Below are 25226 nucleotides of genomic sequence, written 5' to 3' on the forward strand. Positions count from 1 at the left end.
CTGCTCCAGGATTTGTACAATTCCAGTTTTGCTACTCCTGTCTTACTTGTCATGACTTCTTTTTGGTTCATAGAAAAAAAAAGATGAAAAGAAAAAGAAGTCAGAATATTCTGTGTGTGTGTGTGTGTGTGATTCTACTGGTTTCATTGACTGATAGGATTTTGATGTTATTGAAAAAATGCTTATGTTCATGTGCATACAGTTGCACACACACACACACACACACACACACACGCACATGCATGCACACATGCACGCGCACACACACACACACACATGAATGCATGCATGCATGCACAATAATACATGTACGAATGTCTGCATGTGGACAGGTTCTTAGTACTGAAGATTCTTTTTTTCTTTTCTTTTCTTCTTGAAAAAAAAGAATTGAAGTACAGTTCAGTTCATTCAAATTCTGACTGAAAATACTTCCTTGTATTTCTGTTAGTTTCTCTTTATTATTTATACAGTGCATTCATTTTTAAACCCCCAGGTGATGCAGTTTTGTTGTGCAAGCTTTAATTTGTTTAAAACATGACTGGTTGACACTTTATTCTTTTTGTTTGTTTGATGTGTGTGTGTGTGTGTGTGTGTGTGTGTGTGTGTGTGTGTGTGCGTGCTCTGCCCTTTCAAAGAATTGATTGACAGATTTTTTTTTTTTTTTTTTTTTTTTTTTTTTGTCACACCATCTGTGTAGGATTGATTGAATTCTTTTTCTTGGCCCTGCACCCAGCGTAGCATTGATTGACAGATCTTTTTTCTTTGCCCCGCCCCCAGTGTAGGATTGATTGACATCTTTTTCTTTGCCCCGCCCCCTATGTAGGATATAGTTGACAGATCTGTATCATTGCCACTCCATTGTAGGATTGATTGATGTTTCTTTGCCCCTGTCTCAACTCCTGTATGGCTACTGACTGAGAGATAGTTGTTTTTTCTTGGCCCTCACCCTCGGTGAAGGATTGACAGATATTTTTCTGTTGCCCCAACTTGTGTGTTGGATTGATTGACAGGTGTTTTTTCTTTGCTCCACCCTTTGTGTGGGATCGATTGACAGATATCTATCTTTGCCCCAGCCCCATTGTAGGATTGATTGACAGATATTTTTTTTTCTTTACCATGCCCTCAGTGTAGGATTGATTTTACACATCTGTTTTCGTTACCCTGCCCCCAGTGTAGGATTGATTGACACCCTCCCATGTAGATTATGCATATCATCTTTGCCCCAGCCCCATTGTAGGATTGATTGACAGATATTTTTTTCTTTACCATGCCCTCAGTGTAGGATTGATTGACACATCTGTTTTCGTTACCCTGCCCCTAGTGTAGGATTGATTGACACATCTTTTTCTTTGCCCCACCACCAGTGTAGGATTGATTGACAAATATCTATCTTTGCCCCAGCCCCATTGTAGGATTGATTGACAGATATTTTTTTTCTTTACCATGCCCTCAGTGTAGGATTGATTGACACATCTGTTTTCGTTACCCTGCCCCCAGTGTAGGATTGATTGACACATCTTTTTCTTTGCCCCACCCCCAGTGTAGGATTGATTGACAGATATTTTTTTCTTTACCATGCCCTCATTGTAGGATTGATTGACAAATTTTTTTTTTACCATGCCCCAGTGTAGGATTGATTGACACATCTTTTTCTTTGCCCCACCCCCAGTGTAGGATTGATTGACAGATATCTATCTTTGCCCCAGCCCCATTGTAGGATTGATTGACAGATATCTATCTTTGCCCCAGCCCCATTGTAGGATTGATTGACACATCTGTTTTCGTTACCCTGCCCCCAGTGTAGGATTGATTGACACATCTTTTTCTTTGCCCCACCCCCAGTGTAGGATTGATTAACAGATATCTATCTTTGCCCCAGCCCCATTGTAGAATTGATTGACAGATTTTTTTTTTTTTTACCATGCCGTCAGTGTAGGATTGATTGACACATCTTTTTTCTTTACCCTGCCCCCAGTGTAGGATTGATTGACACATTTTTATCTTTGCCCTGCCCTAAGTGTAGGATTGATTGACACATTTTTATTTTTGCCCCACCCCCAGTGTAGGATTGATTGACGCATTTTTATTTTTGCCCCACCCCAGTGTAGGACTGATTAGGATTGATTGACGCATTTTTATTTTTGCCCCACCCCAGTGTAGGATTGATTAACAGATTTTTTCTTTCATTGCCCCATCTTCTGTGTAGGATTGAGGATTGATTGACAGGTTGTTTGAGGGGGTGGGGGGCTGGGGGTAGGGGAGGGGGGTTGTTTTTCACTGCTAACATCTAGATAGATTGGCAGATTTTCTGTTTGCTTCACTCCCAGTGTAGAATTCGTTGAAAGATTTGTTTTACTGGGCAGTCTGTGTAGGATTGATTAACAAATCTTTTTTCTTTGCTCCATACCCTGTGTAGGATTGATTGACAGGGGTTTGTTTTTTGGTGGGGTTTTTTTGTTGTTGTTTTTTTGTTTTGTTTTTTTCTAATTTGCCACTCCCCCTGTGTAGGATTGATTGACAGATTTTTTTTAGTGCCCCGCCCCCTGTGTATGATTGACTGACAGATCATGTCATTTTTGTTGCCTGCCCCTTGTGTAGGATTGATTGACAGATCTTCTTTGTTGCCCTGCCTCCAGTGTAGGATTAACTGACATATCTTGTTTGTTGCCCCACCTCCTGTATAGGATTGGTTGACAGGTCTTTTTCTTTGCTCCGCCCAGTGTGCAGGCTCCTGTGTTAAGGAGTCGTACAACAGGGGACACATTAGAAAACAAATCATGTGTATAAATAGTACTGTCCTTTCCCAGTTTACCTCATTTTTAACACTTCAGTGTGTGTGTGTGTGTGTGTGTGTGTGTGTGAAGCTTTAGAATATCAACCAGAACACTTTGATTCTCCTTTTTCTGGTAGAAGAATGGGAAATACAGTAAGTTAAAGTGAACCTTTTTCTTCCCAGATGTTTGTGATTCAGGGCAATGATGTCAGGGATTTTAACTCTCTCTCTCTCTCTCTCTCTCTCTCTCTCACACACACACACACACACACACACACTGCTTAAAAATATAAAGACATTTTAACCAGTCCATTGACTGTTTTGGTAACCAGCTCTATCTTTCCAGAAATATCTTTCCCTCTTTTTTATTTCTTCCCAACTCCCCCCCCCCCCCCCCCCCCCCCCTGTTTATTTTCTTATTACTCAAAATGCACATGTTGGTATTTGGTGAACAGCATGTTTGGATACAAAACCCACTTCACCAATCTGATGAATGATTTTGTTAGTTCCATTGTTATTGTATTCCCTTGTCTGTTCATGATACAAAATATTTTGTAAGTTGCGTAATAGACTGAGATGGTTTTTTTTTTTTTATCCTTCTAATGTATCTCTCACCTGATCAGTCGGAATGACCATTGTAGTTGATTGTGTGCACAATGTCAAATGTGTTTATGATTTTGTATTTACAAGAAATATCTGTTGTTTTCTCTCTTAATAAACTGGTTTGTTTTGTGTTGTCTCTCCATGTCTTGTGTTGACATAAAAGAGGAAATTTGAGGGTGGGCAGCAATTTTAGTGGAGTCAGGTGTGGAACACTTTAAAAACTTTTTTTTTTCTTCTTTTTTTTTTTTAAACAGAGCCTTAAGTTTCGCAGCTACAAATACAGTGTATATTATCACTGTATCATTTTTATAATAACCATGGTCAGGTTTGTTTATAGTAAAATGTGGGTGTTCTTGTTTCAGCTAATAGTCTTTGAGTATTGTTTGTAGGTAATTTATTGAAATATCTGTTATGAATGCTGTAATATTATGTTCATTCTTCATGAGACGACATTATGGTTGAAGTATTTGTTTGTTGGATTTGAATCATCTGCTAACTTGCTAAATAACCCTTCCGTTTTATGATAAGCATGTGTATATATATATATATATATATGTGTGTGTGTGTGTGTGTGTAATAATTATTTGCATCATTTTTGTTGTTGTTGTAATAATCTTATATATTTTATCATTCAATTGATGTGATGAAGTTTCTCAGCATACGTGTACATGTAACTGTAATAATCTTCCTTATTGATGATTATTGTTGTCATAAGCCTTTACCTTTTCTGTGGCGTGTATGCTTTTTATGATCATCATGTGTGCTAACTGTTGTTGTTTTGTTTTGTTTTTTAATACATAGTCATTGATGCGGATTATAACCGTAAATTATGTTAATGATTTCAGCCCCAACAAAATATGCGTCTGATTTTTTTTTCTTTTCTTTTCTTTATTTTCAGTCTGTCAGGGCAGCAGAGAATTTGCAGTCTTACCATTCAGCTTGGTGTTGTTGGTCTGTGTGCAGGCTGCTGTCTGATGAATGATGGAGTAAGGTGTTGTTTTCTTACTGTTACAGCTTACAATGTTGCCATTATGTTTGATCATGTTCGGGACATTTGATGCCATTGCATGTATTTCATCATCGGTATTATAGCTATCATTGTCTCTCACTCTGCTCCATTTATCTTGAATAGCGTTGAAATGATACCCCTCTTGTTTGGATAGAGTTAAGTCAAGTCAAAATGATCTTTATTGAGGGTAAAAGAATAAGCTTATACAGCTGTTTTACATCCTGCCCTCAGGAAAAAAAGAAAGAAAAGAAAATCCCTCAAAAAAAGGGAAGAAATGATGGAAGCGGGGATCGGGGAAAAGATAATATAGAAATAAACAGAAAAAAAAAGAAGAAAATCCCTCAGAAAAAGGAAAAATGAGGGAAGCGGGGATCGGGAAAAGATAATATAGAAATAAACAGAAAAAAAAGAAAAAGAAAATCCCTCAAAAAAGGGAAGAATTGAGGGAAGCGGGGATCGCGAAAGGATAATATAGAAATAAACTGGAAAAAAGAAGAAGAAAATCCCTCAAAAAAGGGAAGAAATGAGGGAAGCGGGGATCGGGAAAGGATAATATAGAAATAAACAAGCAAGCAGTATGCCGTCAGGGTTGGACAGCGTCCTGGTTAGAATGGATTGGTCAGGTAATATCTGTGTTATGTTTTTTCCATGTTGCTAGAGGGAAACTGTGTCTGTGGTGCCAGATGAGGTGATGTTCATGTTTGGACAAGGCTGAGAATAAGGATCAGTTTTTTGCTGGAGATTAGTTTTGGGTAAAGGTTGTGTTTTATGCAGGCCTGTTTGTCAGTTGAGTGAATGAAATTGACATATGAGAAATATATGAGGTGTTGTATCATGTGTTAAGACATAACAAGAGGCTTTGGTATTGTCAGTCTTACACCAAGTTGGCTCTGTGTCTGCACATATAATGTGTATGTGTGTGTGTTTGTGTGTATGTGTGTGTGCGTGTTTGTGATCAGCCACCTGCCCTTTCAGCAGCTGTTTGTCTGCATGTTGTATTTGCTTCTATCAGCTTGATGGTCAAAGGGCTGGCTGACTGTTGTCATGTTTGTGTGCAATCTCTTGCCGCTGGTTCATTGTAAATATCAGGCCTTGACCCTAGCAAATGAAGCAGAAAATGTTGTTTGAAGCATCCTCATGGATTGGTCATCAGTGATGGTGTTGAACATCCTCATGGATTGGTCATCAGTGATGGTGTTGAACATCCTCATGGATAGGTTATCAGTGATGGTGTTGAACATCCTCATGGATAGGTTGTCAGTGATGGTGTTGAACATCCTCATGGATAGGTTATCAGTGATGGTTTTGAACATCCTCATGGATAGGTTATCAGTGATGGTGTTGAACATCCTCATGGATTGGTCATCAGTGATGGTGTTGAACATCCTCATGGATTGGTCATCAGTGATGGTGTTGAACATCATGGATAGGTTATCAGTGATGGTGTTGAACATCCTCATGGATTGGTCATCAGTGATGGTGTTGAACATCCTCATGGATTGGTCATCAGTGATGGTGTTGAACATCCTCATGGATTGGTCATCAGTGATGGTGTTGAACATCCTCATGGATAGGTTATCAGTGATGGTGTTGAACATCCTCATGGATTGGTCATCAGTGATGGTGTTGAACATCCTCATGGATTGGTTGTCGGTGATGGTGTTGAACATCCTCATGGATTGGTTGTCGGTGATGGTGTTGAACATCCTCATGGATTGGTTATCAGTGATGGTGTTGAACATCCTCATGGATAGGTTGTCAGTGATGGTGTTGAACATCCTCATGGATTGGTTGTCAGTGATGGTGTTGAACATCCTCATGGATTGGTCATCAGTGATGGTGTTGAACATCCTCATGGATTGGTTATCAATGATGGTGTTGAACATCCTCATGGATTGGTTGTCGGTGATGGTGTTGAACATCCTCATGGATTGGTTATCAGTGATGGTGTTGAACATCCTCATGAATTGGTTGTCGGTGATGGTGTTGAACATCCTCATGGATTGGTTATCAGTGATGGTGTTGAACATCCTCATGGATAGGTTATCAGTGATGGTGTTGAACATCCTCATGAATTGGTTATCAATGATGGTGTTGAACATCCTCATGGATTGGTTATCAGTGATGGTGTTGAACATCCTCATGGATAGGTTATCAGTGATGGTGTTGAACATCCTCATGGATAGGTTATCAGTGATGGTGTTGAACATCCTCATGAATTGGTTATCAATGATGGTGTTGAACATCCTCATGGATTGGTTGTCGGTGATGGTGTTGAACATCCTCATGGATTGGTTATCAGTGATGGTGTTGAACATCCTCATGGATTGGTTGTCGGTGATGGTGTTGAACATCCTCATGGATTGGTTGTCAGTGATGGTGTTGAACATCCTCATGGATTGGTTGTCGGTGATGGTGTTGAACATCCTCATGGATTGGTTATCAGTGATGGTGTTGAAGAAGACCCACCAAGACTGGTTGACATACAAATGTTGCTGCGTGTCCTGTGGAAATGTCTTGCTAAGACAGTTTTACTGCTACACTGTAGGTCTGGGCAAGTGCCATGGTGAACTGCCTGTAGTGCTTCCTGCTTCAGTCGGCTGTCTGACTTCTGGAACGTTTTGTTTTTCTTTGTAGGGTGACCATGGGGGTCAGGATAGGTGTTGTCCCTCTAGGTTTAAGAACACAGTTGTGTAGTATTTGCATGGTTCTGTAGAGGGTCTCAGTTGATACTATATAATCAAACAGCTGTCTTTTATCATCTTCCAATATCTGATGAGCCGGTACACAGATAACAGCCCCCTCCATTCCCCTACCAACTCTCCCCCCACCCGTAACCCCCAATGATCCTACACACCCTCTTCTATAAACCCTTCTCTCCTCCTCCTCTCCATTTTGTATTCAGTTGAAATACACACAGTCAGTGATCATCTTCTCTTCTCAGAGATAAATACTTTAATATTTTATGTCACGTTTAAGGTTGACCGAAGAATGCGAGATAGCAGCAACAGTTTGGAGTGCGACTTACTATTTGATTAGCCCAATGAGTCACTTTCAGCGAAAACCTGAAGCCAGTTAAGGGTATAGGACTGAATGACTACCCTTTCAGTCACCCACCAACTGCATCGTGCACAGTGCTCTGATAATCTTGCTGGGTACCAGTTTAGAGAAAGTGCACTTCGCTGAAAAAATTGCCAGCTGTTCAAAAGTGAATTTTTGAGACTGAAGAAGATGGAGAGGGTACTTTTGCTGTGGGGGAAAAAAAAGAAGACAATATCATTCTTTTTCCCTTCTGTTCACTTAAGTGGTGAGTGTCATTTTTTTTGTGTGCAAGTCAAAAATACCTGCCTTTCAAGTATGTCCGGTTGTTTTGTTTGTAACATAGTCTGGGGTGGTGGACATAATAGATTTAGAAAAAAAAATGTATCCCCTATATTTGTGTATGATTTTCAGTATAACACGCTGTTGCATTCAAGAGGGTTTTCAGTACAGAGGCAGTGGCACATTTGGAAGGAAGTAAAGAGGGGGGGGAGAGCATGTTGTTATTCTTATAAGAGGATCAGTAATTTTGGTCTCTTCACTCATAGTTTCCTGAGTTTACTTTCTTTCCTTACTAATTTATTTTTTATGTAGTGTTTAAGAGAAAAGGGGGATGATATCAGTGCTCATGTTGCATGTATTTGCAGATAGTTTGACCAGTTTTGTGCATTTGACAGCACCTAGTTAAGCCCTGCTTGGGAAAACAATGAAAATGGGTTATTGTTGGAAAATGGGGTGGGAAGTACTTTGAATAATGGACAGTGAGTTTATGGTTCAGCCACTTCAGTAGACATGCATGAGAGGGGAAAAACAAATTGCAGCAGTCAAGAGACAAACAGTATTGTATTACATTTTGTCACAACAGATTTATGTGTGTGAAAATTGGGCTGCTCTCCTCAGTGAAAGCATGGCGTTACAGTGCAGTGCCACCCTTTTTATATTTCTTTTTTCTTTCTTTCTCTTCTCTGTCTTCAGGTTTATTTATCAAAACGGATTGTTCTGCAAAACGTTGCCAAGGACAACAACCCTGTTATGTGTTGTTGTCCTGTTGTCCTGCCCAGGGAAGGGTGGTGTTCAGTGACGCGTTGTACTGGGAAACTGCTTGGTCTTTTTGATGATTCTGGATGGAGTTTGGCTGGCCTATGGTGACATGTTAAGTGGCCCCTCCTTTTGTGTGTCATCACCGCCACCCCACCCCACGCACCCTTACCAAAACTGCTTTGCCAGTTCTGACCCTTTTCAGACCGGACTATCTCCATGTGGGTATGGCACAGCTTTTTTTTTTTTTTTTTTTTTTCAGTTGTATATAATCAGCTATCTTACATTCTGTGGATGTATCAGTTACAGAGACTCCCCACCTTCTTGAAAATTTTTTTTTTCTGTTATTCAGGTTTTCTGACTTTTCTTTTTTTCCTGTTTTTTACTTCTTTTTCTGCTATTCATGCAGTCTTCCTTTCTGCCTTTTTCGTCAGTTCACATACTGTAACTTTCCACAAAATTTCCTTGGAAATTACAGTCTTTTTCTAATTGATTGTTTTGAGTTCACTTCTTTTATATATATATATATATATATATATATATATATATATATATATATATATATATATATATATATATATATATATATATATATATTGCTTTGTTCTACAATGTGGAAGTGATCAACTGAGTAGGATATCTGGGATTTTCTTGATGTTACTTTCTAGTAGAAGATACTGATGGCTGTATTGACTGACAGGCTTTCTTTCAGGTGTGTTGCCAAGGTGTATGAAATCATTGGAACATTCTGTGCACTGGGTTTCTTGAACTTAAGAGGAGTTTGGGTTTTGTTTTTTAGTTTGTTTTGTGTTTTTTTCCTGTTATGACAGCTTTCACTGGTATGTGTTTTTAAGAGTGGTTACAATGGTGGTGATGCAGTGCCAGTTCTGAGGTGTACTTCAGACAGGTCAAAGTTAGTGAAATCACAATTTATTCTCTCTCTCTCTCTTTTTTTTTTTTTTTTTTTTTACATCAGAACATAAGAGCTCAGGCCTTTATGCTGTGTGCTGTACCGTTATTGATAATAATTATTCTGATGAGGCTAGCACACTGGAAATAGTTTTGCATATGAAATTAAGCAAAATGCTGCAACCTTTCCATGTCGGTGTCAGTGATGCAAGATAAATGGTTAAAAAAAAAAATAAAAAAAAAAAAGGTTATAAAATAAATGTTCACACAGTGATGGGATTAAGAGGTGGGTTAGGAGGTGCATGTTTTGTTTTTTTGTTTTTGTCTTCTGGTTTTGTCTGTTTGTTTGTTTTTTTGTCTTATGAGCAGCAGGGATCCTTGGCAGCAGTATTTCTCTTCAATTCTTTACTTTGATTTTGTTTTCAGTTTCAGTTTCAGTAGCTCAAGGAGGCGTCACTGCGTTCGGACAAATCCATATACGCTACACCACATCTGCCAAGCAGATGCCTTACAAGCAGCGTAACCCAACGCGCTTAGTCAGGCCTTGAGAAAAAAAAAAGGGGAATAAATAATAGATAAATACATAAAAAAAAGAACTACTACTACTAATAATAATATGTATAAGGTGCAAAAACTTGATGAAGTCAACTATAAGTGTACATAAATAAATAAATAAATAGATAATAATTAAAAAAAAAATGTTTATCAGTGCACACACCTGGATGTTTCATTTGAAAAGCTAGGGCCCCCATCTCTTCGCATATGTCTTCCCAGCAAGTGAACACAAAACTTGCACAGCATTGAACAGAGTTCCACAGCAGTGTCCATATTATTGCCAAGTAAACATTTGACAGCAGTGTGCAAACAGGTGGTAATTGTTTAACGACTAACCCAGTTTGTGGGACGTAAGACAGAGGAAGGATTGAGGAGTCAGGGGGGGGAGGTGGGGGTGGGGTTGAGAGAGAGTACAGGACAAACTTGATGCACACATAAGATGCTTTATATTTAAAATCTCTATGAAAACTTCCCAGATGTGTTTTTTGTGTTGCAAATACGAAATGGTGTTGTGTATGATTTAAATAAATAAAACAGAAAAAAGAAAAAGAAAACGGAACACGGTAATATTATGGCATGTGTACATTCATGCTTGCGCACGCACACATGCATTTTAATTTTAACAAATGAAGGGGGGCGGGGTGGGGGGGGGGGGAGGCGGGGAGGAATGAATAGACGAGGGATGTGGTTAAGGGGTGAGTTTTAATCTAAAATCACAATTGTGGTTATACTTATTAAATAATAATAATGATCACACACATGCACACAAACCCATGCATTCTTTTCTTTTTTTTCCTTTTCCTATGTACAATACACCATACTTTTTTTTTTTCTTTTTTTAGTCGTGCTATTTCTTACTATCTCTCATGATGTTCTATCAATTCGTTTAATAGTTCTACAAGTGTTTGAAATGATGCTATTTCTCACCATCCCCCCCATGTTTCTTTATTTATTTAGTTTACTTTATTGATGCCTCCATTACTGCTCCTGTTTTATGGGATATGCTAAACTTAATGAAATGTAAACTCAGGTAAAAAAAAAAAAAAATTAAAAAAAAAAAGTGGATGAGTTCCAGACCTTAGAGTGTGGGTATATATTTATTGTGAACTTTGTACATATTATTACATGTTGTCTTCTCATGGTAAGATGTTATGTGTGTGTTTTTGTTTGTTTTGGTTCTTTTGTTGTTTTTGTGGGGGTTTTTTCCTTGATTGTTTTGAATGTTGCTGCAACAGGATATTGCTGTTTTTCTCCTGCACGATCCTATTTACTATTGGTATCATTGGTAACGTCTGTGAGCTTGCTCCATCCTGAATTTAGTTCCAGCCTATTTCAAGAAGTTTAGAGATCCATTATTTTGCTCATGTAGTGGTATGTTCACAAATTGAACTTTGTGTTGTGAGGTGTGCACCTATACAAATACATATATATATATATAAATATATATATGTGTGTGTGTGTGTGTGTTTGCTTTAATGTATGTCTCTCAGAGTTGCTATTGATCTATATTTGTTGTATGGATGGTTTTGTGTACATACTGTTATACATCTCTCTCAGAGATTATACACACATGACGGTGTATTTTATTGGTTGATGTTGTGAACTTTGTATCAGTTTAACACACCTTCCCCCAGGTTAAGAGTTGCAGAGTGTGACTCTTCAACTGTGCCCCTTGAACCTCATTATAATACTCAGGTACCCCCCTTAGTCCCTCTCCCTTTCCAGTCTCACATTTTCTGGCATCCCGTCCTTTACAATGCACAGTGCCCTTGTCCTGCCAGGTAGTCAGGGATTGGAGTTCGGGTCTCTTTAGGAACCTGCATATGTTTTTTTTTTTTTTAAAACACCCATCATGTGTTATGCAGTTGACCTTGATGACCCGTTATGCAGGTGGCTAATAATAATCAAAGTAGATTTTGGAGGAAAAAAGGAGTGTTTTATCTAATGTTCTGCAGTTACCGGATGTTGACTTTAGGCCATACTTTGTCACATGTTGATGTCAGAAACTCGCCTGAGAATGACCAAGTTAAAGGTTTGATTGGGTGCTCTGTCAAACACAGTGGTTGCCAGAATGCTGATGCCAGCAAATTCATTCCATGGCACTCATAACAATAGAAGCCAAGACGTAATAATTACATCTCTGTGCGAACTTACGGTTTGTGTTATATGTCAACATCAGGCACTGTTTTGCCTAGTATCAGCATTCAGGAACTGATGAGAACATTGTATTTCATATATAACATATGTACTCATGTTTTTTTTTGTGATTTAGAGACAATTACATTCGAATCTTGTCTTGATGGTAAGCTTGCGGTTTTCTACAGTGACGGGTTAACGACTCATTGAACTTGCGCGGTAGTGTGTGGAAAACATTTTGTTCTTCGCTGAACTTGCGCCTGTCCATGACTTACTGTGTCACTGTTGAACTTCAGCGGTTTGAGGATTCCACTTGCCACAAGTCTTTTTTTTTTTCTTTTTTTTTTTTTCTCAATAAAGTTAAAAGGAATATTTCTCAGGGTCTTGTCCTTTTGATGCTAAATTCATTGGAGAGGAAAATACATTTTCAGGTCAGTGCTACCAAACTACTATGTGCTTAAATGTTTTCTCTTTGTCTTTCTTTGAAAATGCAGAACAGTGTTTGGAAAAGCAAGAGAACTAAAATGCGGGATGTCTTAGAAAAAAATGCTTTTCTTGAAGCGTATGAGAATTAATGTTAAAAAAAGAAATGGAATCACAACTGTTTTCTGGCTGTGAGAGAGAGACACGTTGTCACTCAGCTTTAGAAAATCAGTGGTTTCTCCAGTCAATGGGAAATCATTTCAGCTTAGTCTTTTGTGAAGACTATGACTCTCAAACTAGGAGGCAAAATTGCAATGGCTCTTAGTGCTGCAGCCTTGTGGGCTAGCTGGCCTTTGGGAACCAGCGCCGACTGTCCTAAAACCCTCTTGGCCAAGAGAGTGGGGATGTAACTTGGGCAAGACACTCTCCACTGTAATCAAATTCTAGCCCAAATAGTTGGAACAGTAGTTGCCTCCTCTGCTGTTCTGATGGTCATAGTCGGACACAACTGACTATCATATATATATATAGGAAACCATCCTCTTGGACCAGGCATCAGTCCCTCTGTGGTACAACGTAATGTTCAGGATGTTGGTACAACGTAACAGGATGTTGGTGCAAAATCATTTTCTGTCTCTTAATGGACAGTGGAGTTTTTCTGCAAATTATTGGTTGTCCTGTGGATTTTTTTTTTTTTAAACATTATTTGTAACCCTCCCTCTTTTTTTTCTTTTTCTTTTTTTAATTGTTTATTTCATGATTGGTGTGTGTAATCATGGTAGCCATAGAACACAGCGTTAGTATACAACCCATTTCTATGTTAATCATCTATGTTATTTGAAAGTAAATACATATGAAAATGTCTTTTTCCTCTTTGTTTTTATTTGTACGTTCGCCTGTTTATTGCAGTGTGCGTAAATATGACACATTGAAAGATTACATACCATAAGCTTCAGAGAATGCACCACAGATGTATAAATACACATCAATGAATGTGTGAACCAACATGAATTAACTCTTTCACAGAATCGGCACACTGCCATTGAACATGAATATGAAACACACACACACATACACAAGCACTCACACACACATACACACTTTCATTTTGAAAACGTTGAACATAAGTATAGGTACACGATATATATGCACTTACTCAAAGCCTGACTAGCGTGTTGGCTTCTGCTGCTGGTCAGGCATCTGCCTATAGTGGTGAAAAGTATATGGATTTGTCCGAACAGAGGGATGCTTCCATGAAGGAGTGATCAGACAGACAAACTGCCCCCATCTACACAGGAACAAAGAGCTGGCCGGCTCAAGTCAAAGGCCAGGGTTCGTCCCTCTCCTGTACTTAACCCTTAGTGGTGGTGGTCTGGATGCTAGTCTTTGAGTGCACTTTCCACAAGTCTGAGACTTAAATAATTACAACAATGTTTGTTCCTTGAAAACCCACTTTGACAGTAAAAAGTAATAAGTTTGTAGACAGAGCAAAAGGGCATTACTTCACTGTTGTGATGTTTCCCTCTCCCTCTCTGAGGGACAACAGCCTCAGATTTGAGACAGAGGGAAATGGGCATTTTACACTCCCATCTTTCAAATTGATAAGCAGCAAGAATCAGACTTAGCAAATATGAAGCATGTTCAGCATTGGGGTACTGACTAATCAGTCTTGCAAGTCGCTCTGGAATACGTCAACCATTACAGCAAACAAGGCATATGTCGGTGCCACAAAGAGTCAATTTTGTATCAATGTTTCTTGCAAGCGTGGGCCATAAATGCAATCTTACAAAGGCACACAATTACCAACCAATTATGAAAACGTGGAACACATTATACAACAGTCCCACAACTTTGAGCACTTAGCAACAAGTTTTGAAAACAAGGCATACATAAAACAGTTTTACAACATAAGTAAGTGTACTTAATATACAAAGATTTCAGAAAGAGGTATATATGAAACAGTATTACAGTGCTAATTTGTATGATAAATAAAACAGTTGAATTATTACAACTTCAGAACATATCACCTAAACTGTATGGCGCCAGGAAGACAGATATCAGTGGTAATATAAACAACATTTTACCTGTTTGTATCTGATTATAACTGAACTGATCAACAATGATCAAAATATTATTGGATCTGATGCACAGAAGACAAAGCCCCAGGTACATCCTCCTCAATGAATATCAAGAAACACAACATCAGAACAAGAAATGCCTCTATAAAATCATTATAAATTGTTACACGGTAGGTTCAGTATCTAAACAAATGCAATATGCAGTAAAAGAGACAGGTTCTAAAGTAATAATCATATACTTTTGCCTTAATATGTTCAAGACCTCATCAAGCATCATTGTACCCCTCAGAGGTATGAATCAGGGTAGGAAAAAACAAAAAACCCAACCTACCCAGCCCCCACTACCACCTGGCAAACTGGCAGATCACGAGTAGAACAGTTTGCAGAACAGCTTGTCATGACAGTTCTGCAGAATGTCTGGTACTGGAAACGCAATGCAGGCCTCGTCAGTGGATCGGCTCTTGTTCCTGTAGACATAGTGCAACACAGCAATGGTATCTTACAGCACAGCACAAATATGTCTGGACATACGGAAAGAAACATAATGTGCATGTGGACTTAAGCGTACCTGCAATGTAAGTTTCAGTTTCAGTTTCAGTAGCTCAAGGAGGTGTCACTGCGTTCGGACAAATCCATATACACTACACCACATCTGCCAAGCAGATGCCTGACCAGCAGCGTAACCCAACGCGATTAGTCAGGCCTTGAGAAAAAAAAGAGTAAATAAATAATAGATAAATACATAAAAAGAACTACCACTACTACTAATAATAATATGTATAAGGCGCAAAAACTTGATGAAGTCAACTATAAGCGAACAAAAAAAAAAAAAACCCAAACAAAAAAAACAACAATGTAAACACATGCACAAGCAATGACAGGCACAATAGCCGAGTGGTTAAAGCAGACTTTCAATCTGAGGATCCTGGGTTTGAATCTCGGTAACGGCACCTGGTGGGTAAAGGCTGGAGATTTTTACGATCTCCAAAGTCAACATATGTGCAGAGCTTCTAGTGCCTGAAACCACCTCCCTTGTGTGTCTACACATGCAGAAGATCAAATACGCACGTTAAAGATCCTGTAATCCATGTCAGTGTTTGGTGGGTTATGGAAACAAGAGCATACCCACCATGCACATCCCCGATAAGGGAGCGTGGCTGTCTAGATGGCGGGGTAAATACACAAAATGGTCATACACGTAAAATGTTATATGTCTGTCTGAGTGTGTATGTGTGAATGCCTGAAATCTGACTGAATGACAAACACACAGTTTTCTCCATCTCCATCATGAAGACAAGCACACAGTTTTCACCATCTCTATCATGAAGACAAACACACAGTTTTCACCATCTCCATCATGAAGACAAACACACAGTTTTCACCATCTCCATCATGAAGACAAGCAGAGAGTTTTCACCATCTCTATCATGAAGACAAACACAGAGTTTTCACCATCTCCATCATGAAGACAAACACAGTTTTCACCATCTCTATCATGAAGACAAACACAGAGTTTTCACCATCTCCATCATGAAGACAAACACAGAGTTTTCACCATCTCTATCATGAAGACAAACACACAGTTTTCACCATCCCCATCATGAAGACATGCACACAGTTTTCACCATCTCTATCATGAAGACAAACACACAGTTTTCACCATCTCCATCATGAAGACATGCACACAGTTTTCACCATCTCCATCATGAAGACAAACACACAGTTTACACCATCTCCATCATGAAGACAAACACACAGTTTTCACCATCTCCATCATGAAGACATGCACACAGTTTTCGCCATCTCCATCATGAAGACAAGCACACAGTTTACACCATCTCCATCATGAAGACATGCACACAGTTTTCGCCATCTCCATCATGAAGACAAACACACAGTTTTCACCATCTCCATCATGAAGACAAACACACAGTTTTCACCATCTCCATCATGAAGACATGCACACAGTTTTCACCATCTCCATCATGAAGACAAACACACAGTTTTCACCATCTCCATCATGAAGACAAGCACAGAGTTTTCACCATCTCTATCATGAAGACAAACACAGAGTTTTCACCATCTCCATCATGAAGACAAACAGAGTTTTCACCATCCCCATCATGAAGACAAACACAGTTTTCACCATCTCTATCATGAAGACAAACACAGAGTTTTCACCATCTCTATCATGAAGACAAACACAGAGTTTTCACCATCTCTATCATGAAGACAAACACAGAGTTTTCACCATCCCCATCATTAAGACACACACAGAATTTTCACCATCTCTATCATGAAGACAAACACACGGTTTTCACCATCTCCATCATGAAGACAAACACACAGTTTACACCATCTCCATCATGAAGACAAACACACAGTTTACACTATCTCCATCATGAAGACAAACACACAGTTTTAACCATCTCCATCATGAAGACATGCACACAGTTTTCACCATCTCCATCATGAAGTCATGCACACAGTTTTCACCATCTCCATCATGAAGACATGCGCACAGTTTTCACCATCTCTATCATGAAGACATGCACACAGTTTTCACCATCTCTATCATGAAGACATGCACACAGTTTTCACCATCTCCATGAAGACAAGCGCACAGTTTTCATCATCTCTATCATGAAGACAAGCGCACAGTTTTCACCATCTCCTTCATGAAGACAAGTGCACAGTTTTCACCATCTCTATCAAGAAGACAAACACACAGTTTTCACCACCATCTGTATCATGAAGACAAACACACAGTTTACACGATCTCCATCATGAAGACAAGCACACAGTTTTCACCATCTCCATCATGAAGACAAACACACAGTTTTCACCATCTCCATCATGAAGACAAACACACGGTTTTCACCATCTCCATCATGAAGACAAACACACGGTTTTCACCATCTCCATCATGAAGACATGCACACAGTTTTCACCATCTCCATCATGAAGACAAACACACAGTTTACACCATCTCTATCATGAAGACAAACACACGTTTTTCACAATCTCCATCATGAAGACAAACACACAGTTTACACCATCTCCATCATGAAGACAAACACACAGTTTACACCATCTCTATCATGAAGACAAGCACAGTTTTCACCATCTCTATCATGAAGACAAACACACAGTTTTCACCATCTCCATCATGAAGACAAACACAGAGTTTTCACCATCTCTATCATGAAGACAAGCACACAGTTTTCACCATCTCCATCATGAAGACAAACACACAGTTTTCACCATCTCTATCATGAAGACATGCACACAGTTTTCACCATCTCCATCATGAAGACATGCACACAGTTTTCACCATCTCCATCAATAAGACATGCACACAGTTTTCACCATCTCCATCATGAAGACATGCACACAGTTTTCACCATGTCTGTCTCAACACCAGTGCCCTGTGCCCTGAACGCAAAAACTAAAGTAGCACCAAGAAAAGAAAGAAAAACAAGAGAGGCAAGGCCTTCAAGACTCACTTGTGATAAATTACATCCCCTAGCATTAATTACAGAGTAATTTCCCTTTTTCACTACCTGCACCAAAACGTTTGCAAAATAAATAAAAATTCCATGCTTAGCATAAGAAGTTCCTGTTTGAACAAAAAATGATAATAACGACTCCTCTTGCTGCTGTGTCAGAATAAGAGGTCAAAGTGCCAAGTTTAGAGAATACAAAAAATATTAATATAACAGTAAATGCAGTTTGCATATAATTAAGCTTCTTTTTTTATTTTTTGTGCCCATCCCAGAGGTGCAATATTGTTTTAAACAAGATGACTGGAAAGAACTGAATTTTTCCTATTTTTATGCCAAATTTTGTGTCAACTGACAAAGTATTTGCAGAGAAAATGTCAATGTTAAAGTTTACCACGGACACACAGACACACAGACACACGGACACACACACACACACACACACACACAGACAACCGAACATCGGGTTAAAACATAGACTCACTTTACACAAGTGAGTCAAAAACCTAAAGTGGAGGTCCAGTGGAGGGATGGCCTGGAGGTAACGCGTCCGCCCAGGAAGCGAGAGAATCTGAGCGCGCTGGTTCAGATCACACCGGCAGTCGCCAGTATTTTCTCTCCCTCCACTAGACCTTGAGTGGTGGTCTGGACGCTAGTCATTCGGATGAGACAATAAACCCAGGTCCTGTGTGCAGCATGCGTCTACCGCACATAAAAGAACCCACGGCAACAAAAGGGCTGTCCCTGGCAAAATTCTGTAGAAAAAATCCACTTTGATAGGGAAACAATTAAAAATGTAGGCAGAAAAAATACAAAAAAAAAAAGAATGGTGTTCTCAGTGTAGCAATGCGCTCTCCCTGGGTAGAGCAGCCCAAATTTCATGCAGAGAAATCTGTTGTGACAAAAAGAGTAATGCAAATACAAATACAAATACAAAGACAAACATTGGAAGCGGAGGAGTGGGCCAAGCCGTCCAATGCCAAGCACAGTGGGTGTGAGTTCACTGCCTTCTAATGCCAAGCACAGTGGGTGTGAGTTCACTGCCTTCCAATGCCAAGCACAGTGGGTGTGAATTCACTGCTTTCCAATGCCAAGCACAGAGGGTATGAGTTCACTGCCTTCCAATGGCAAGCACAGGGGGTAGGAATTCACTGCCTTCCACTGCCAAGCACAGGGGGTAGGAATTCACTGCCTTCCAATGGCAAGCACAGGGGGTAGGAATTCACTGCCTTCCAATGCCAAGCACAGAGGGTGTGAATTCACTGCCTTCCAATGCCAAGCACAGTGGGTGAGAATTCACTGCCTTCCAATGCCAAGCAAACAGGGTGTGAATTCACTGCCTTCCAATGCCAAGCACAGTGGGTGTGAATTCACTGCCTTCCAATGCCAAGCACAGTGGGTGTGAATTCACTGCCTTCCAATGGCAAGCACAGGGGGTAGGAATTAACTGCCTTCCAATGCCAAGCACAGTGGGTGTGAATTCACTGCCTTCCAATGCTAAGCACAGTGGTTGTGAATTCCCTGCCTTCTAATGCCAAGTACAGTGGGTGTGAATTCACTGCCTTCCAATGCTAAGAACAGTGGGGGTTGGAATTCACTGCCTTCCAATGCCAAGCACAGGGGGTAGGAATTCACTGCCTTCCAATGCCAAGCACAGTGGGTGTGAATTCACTGCCTTCCAATGCCAAGCACAGTGGGTGTGAATTCACTGCCTTCCGATGCCAAGCACAGTGGGTGTGAATTCACTGCCTTCCAATGCCAAGCAAAGAGAGTAGGAATTCACTGCCTTCCAATGCCAAGCACAGTGGGTGTGAATTCACTGCCTTCCAATGCCAAGCACAGTGGGTGTGAATTCACTGCCTTCCAATGGCAAGCACAGGGGGTAGGAATTAACTGCCTTCCAATGCCAAGCACAGTGGGTGTGAATTCACTGCCTTCCAATGCTAAGCACAGTGGTTGTGAATTCCCTGCCTTCTAATGCCAAGTACAGTGGGTGTGAATTCACTGCCTTCCAATGCTAAGAACAGTGGGGGTTGGAATTCACTGCCTTCCAATGCCAAGCACAGGGGGTAGGAATTCACTGCCTTCCAATACCAAGCACACAGGGTGTGAATTCACTGCCTTCCAATGACAAGCACAGTGGGTGTGAGTTCACTGCCTTCCAATGCCAAGCACAGGGGGTATGAGTGCACTGCCTTCCAATACCAAGCACACAGGGTGTGAATTCACTGTCTTCCAATGACAAGCACAGTGGGTGTGAATTCACTGCCTTCCAATGCCAAGCACAGTGGGTGTGAATTCACTGCCTTCCAATGCTAAGCACAGTGGGTGTAAGTTCACTGCCTTCCAATGCCAAGCACAGTGGGTATTCACTGCCTTCCAATGCCAAGCACAGGGGGTAGGAATTCACTGCCTTCCAATGCCAAGCACAGTGGGTGTGAGTTCACTGCCTTCCAATGCCAAGCACAGTGGGTGTGAGTTCACTGCCTTCCAATGCCAAGCACAGTGGGTGTGAATTCACTGCTTTCCAATGCCAAGCACAGTGGGTGTGAGTTCACTGCCTTCCAATGCCAAGCACAGTGGGTGTGAGTTCACTGCCTTCCAATGCCAAGCACAGTGGGTGTGAGTTCACTGTCTTCCAATGCCAAGCACAGTGGGTGTGAATTCACTGCTTTCCAATGCCAAGCACAGAGGGTATGAGTTCACTGCCTTCCAATGAAAAGCACAGTGGGTATGAGTTCACTGCCTTCCAATACCAAGCACACAGGGTGTGAATTCACTGTCTTCCAATGACAAGCACAGTGGGTGTGAATTCACTGCCTTCCAATGCCAAGCACAGTGGGTGTGAATTCACTGCCTTCCAATGCCAAGCACAGTGGGTGGTCAATTCACTGCCTTCCAATGCCAAGCACAGGGGGTAGGATTTCACTGCCTTCCAATGCCAAGCACAGTGGGTGAGAATTCACTGCCTTCCAATGCCAAGCACAGGGGGTGTGAATTCACTGCCTTCCAATGCCAAGCACAGTGGGTGAGAATTCACTGCCTTCCAATGTCAAGCAAAGAGGGTGTGAATTCACTGCCTTCCAATGCCAAGCACAGGGGGTAGGAATTCACTGCCTTCCAATGCCAAGCACAGTGGGTGTGAATTCACTGCCTTCCAATGCCAAGCACAGGGGGTAGGAATTCACTGCCTTCCAATGCCAAGCACAGTGGGTGTGAATTCCCTGCCTTCCAATGCCAAGCACAGTGGGTGTGAATTCACTGCCTTCCAATGCCAAGCACAGTGGGTGTGAATTCACTGCCTTCCGATGCCAAGCAAAGAGAGTAGGAATTCACTGCCTTACAATGCCAAGCACAGTGGGTGTGAATTCACTGCCTTCCAATGCCAAGCACAGTGGGTGTGAGTTCACTGCCTTCCAATGCCAAGCACAGTGGGTGTGAATTCACTGCCTTCCAATGCCAAACACAGTCGGTGTGAATTCACTGCCTTCCAATGCCAAGCACAGGGGTTGGGAATTCACTGCCCCCAGTGGCCCATAAAAGGCTACAGGGCCTTTCAACATTAAAAGACTGACAAAAAAAAAACCCAGCCTTCAGTTGTCTACACTTCCAGAAAAAATATGACTAGAGGTTTGAGGTTTGCGGCAGAAGGCTGCCAGAGTTACCTGTGGATGATGTCTGGTATGTGGGTCTGCACTTCTGCCACTATCTTCTGAGCCTGTCAATAGAAAAATAAGTACAGAGAGAATGGGGGTAGGGCTGGGGAGCCAGGGAGCTGGGATGTGTGTGTGTGGGGGGGGGTGGGGTGGGGGGGGGTTAGAGAGTGCCATGAACATAGCAGAGAAGAAAAAAAAAGATTAATCTCTGTAAAGTGAATAATCATGCATGTGTGAGAAGTGTTATGTGTGATATTTGGTTTTTTGTTGTTTTTTGTGTTAGTGTGTGTGTGTGTGTTAGTGTTAGTGTTAGTGTGTGTGTGTGTGTGTGTGTGTGTGTGTGTGTGTGTGTGTGTGTGTGTGTGTGTGTGTGTGTGTGTGTGCATGAACATGTTGGTGTCTGTAAGTGCATGTGTACATCTCACGAAATGGTGGAAATCACTATGGATGACAAATATGAGTAATAACATCATTATCTTTTCTTCTTCTTTTTTTTGGTAATATACATTTTGTTCAGATTCTATCAAGCAATGCATACCTTTCATACAAAATTTACTGAACCAGTGTAAAAAACTTTGGATTATTGAAAGCATACATGTCAGGTCTTATAAACGCATACACATACCCCCATCTCTCTCTCTTTCTCTCCCTCTCATTAGATGTTCTTTAACAAGGTTTTGTTTTGGTGTATCTGATGTCAATGCCCACAGTAAAAGACACAAGATCAGCGCTGTAAACGATATGGTATGTCCGTTATGTGGATCTACAAAAAGATACAGTCCATTTCGTATTATTTGGTCCTGTATTAGATGACTTGAGACAAAGATATATTCATTAAGATACCATAGCAGACCAAGCATTTTTCCGTTAGTATTACTTCTGTCTTCTACAAATGATAACGTCATTTCGAATCTTGCCATATTTATTTACAAGTCAACAAAAAGATGTAGTTTCATGACAGCTTGAATGGAATAGGACATTTTTGTTGTGTATGCATGCAGTCAGATTATATCCTCATGTAGATTTATTCTTTCAAAATATGTGATCACCCCTTCAAATGGGGCCATGGCCTTATTAGATAAACTATTGTTACACCTCATTTTTCCTACTATATATCAAGTTAATGTGACGTACTGTATCCATTCTGTTTAGTAATACTTCTTCTTCTGCGTTCACTCGTATGCACATGAGTGGGCTTTTACGTGTATGACCGTTTTTACCCCGCCATGTAGGCAGCCATACTCCGTTTTCGGGGGTGTGCATGCTGGGTATGTTCTTGTTTCCATAACCCACCGAACGCTGACATGGATTACAGGATCTTTAACGTGCGTATTTGATCTTCTGCTTGCGAAAACACACGAAGGGGGTTCAGGCACTAGCAGGTCTGCACATATGTTGACCTGGGAGATCGTAAAAATCTCCACCCTTTACCCACCAGGCGCCGTCACCGTGATTCGAACCCAGGACCCTCAGATTGACAGTCCAACGCTTTAACCACTCGGCTATTGCGCCCGTCGAATATTAACACGATGTTCTGTGCATTGTAAAAAAAACTGAATGAATAAAAATATTCTGAACATGAAAAAATACAAAAACTACTACTGTTATCGCTATCTGAGTATCTCTCTCTCTCTCTCTGTCCACTATAAATAGCCACATCCACTGCTTTTCCCCTGTTGGTCAAATGGGTTGCCCTCTTTGTTCTGCTGACTGTGAAGATGAATTCCATGTACTGTTTGAATGCCCAAACTACAGTGACCTTAGGTTGAAATATTGTATAAATAGTTCCAACTCATACTTGACAAGAGATCAACAATGTGCAAGTATTTCGAATGGTGGACTCGACAGTAAACTAAATCTTTCACAGTTTCGTTTTCTGGCTTTTAAGCGCAGAGACATAATGAATCATGAATCACTACCAACAACTAGTTAAGGTACGAAAATGTTTAATTATGTTTTGCCATTGCCTTATTCAAGTGTCTTCTCACAAGGATGGTCTCTAACTGATACAGTGAGGACAAAAGATTTATTTATTCATTTATTTGTTTATCTGTCTGTTATTTATCTACTTATTTGTGTGCCTTGTGTAGGTTTCTTTATGTATATTATGTTTGCAACGGGTCACAGGCCTGTACGCAATTAAAACATTTGTTCTTCTTCTTTGTTCTCTCTCTGTCCACTCTTTCTACAAACCTCCACAGGCCCCAGTTTATCCAGTCTCACAGCGCTGGCCACGGCTGTGCGAATCGTGGCGGACATGAAGGCAGCTGTCGTGACCTCCAGGGTCATTCCCAGAGTGCCACACACAGCCCCGAAGACCACCGAGTGGTGACAGTGCTTCAGGCTGGGTGACAGACAACTGATGTCGTCCACTCCATACACCTGGCTGGCTGCACTGGCCATCGCCTTGCCCTGGCCAACCGACCACAGGTAAGGTGACTGCTTCTTCATCTTTGTAATAATAATGATGACGATGATGATGATGATGATATGGACACATATTTAGCACCAATATATGTAACATTTCACAAGTATGGCCTTTTTGCTTATTTACCCTGCCATGTGGGCAGCCATACTCCTTTTTCAGGAGTGTGCATGCTGGGTATCTTCTTGTTTCCATATCCTAATCAAAGCTGACATGGTTTACAAGATCTTTAACACGCGTATTTGATCTTCTGCATGTGTATACACACGAAGGAGATTCAGGCACAAGCAGGTCTGCACATATGTTGACCTGGGAGATCAGAAAAATCTCCAACTTTTACCCACCAGGCGCTGTTTCCGAAATTTGAACCTGGGACCCTCAGATTGAAAGTCCAACGCTCTAACCACTCAGCTATTGCACCCAACAACAACAATGATTATAATGATGATAGAAATGATGATAATGATAAAAATATTGATAATAATAGTAGCAACATTACCAGTAATGATGATGATGGTGATGACAATGCTTTCTGATAGTTTTCATCCTCAGTAACTAGTTGCAGCAGAAGTAGAAGCAGCAAAAGCAGCAGCAGCTATTACTGTATTACCAGCAGTAGTGGTAGTTGTAAAAGATGTTGTAATAGCAGCAGCAGCAGCTTTTTTTTTCTTTTTTTTTTTCTTTTTTTTTAGCCCCATCATCTGCACTGTTTCAGTGGCATTACTCCCACGCCGCTCATTCATATTCCCCCATACACGGCCACACCCGGGTTCGTTTGTCGCAGTCCCAGTGCCGGCAATCCACAGGGAACCATCAATATTTGGTCGCTAGGAGGCCACACACCGGAGGAGACCCTGCACTGCTGCTGAGTCACTTCGGTGGTGTTCAGTGGTGCCTGTTCTGATTTAACGTACTTAAGACACCACCTACTAAGCCCCATACTGACGACAATAATGGTTTAGTCGCAGACCCAGACTGAGTGAGCATCTCCCCTAGAGTGGAGACTGCCACCTCCAATGACAGTCCCCCATGAATCCGCTGACTCTAAAGACCTTGACAAGATTCACCCCAAGCGCGGA

The 25226-nt window shown here is 40.8% G+C and overlaps 1 protein-coding gene across 1 annotated transcript in view; it reads right to left on the reverse strand.

The window, feature by feature from the left end:
* Window positions 1-13345: 13345 nt before the first annotated feature.
* Window positions 13346-25226, reverse strand: part of LOC143287593 (uncharacterized) — a 19765-nt gene continuing 7884 nt past the window's right edge. The window contains exons 5-7 of the mRNA XM_076595702.1: window positions 23916-24134; window positions 21732-21784; window positions 13346-15030 (exon numbers count right to left, since the gene is read on the reverse strand). Of these exons, the coding sequence (XP_076451817.1) occupies window positions 14928-15030; window positions 21732-21784; window positions 23916-24134 (375 nt within the window). The 3' untranslated portion in view covers window positions 13346-14927. The remainder of the gene's footprint in view (window positions 15031-21731; window positions 21785-23915; window positions 24135-25226) is intronic.

The sequence above is a fragment of the Babylonia areolata genome, chromosome 11 (assembly GCF_041734735.1).
Source record: "Babylonia areolata isolate BAREFJ2019XMU chromosome 11, ASM4173473v1, whole genome shotgun sequence".
In the NCBI taxonomy this organism is placed as follows: domain Eukaryota; kingdom Metazoa; phylum Mollusca; class Gastropoda; order Neogastropoda; family Buccinidae; genus Babylonia; species Babylonia areolata.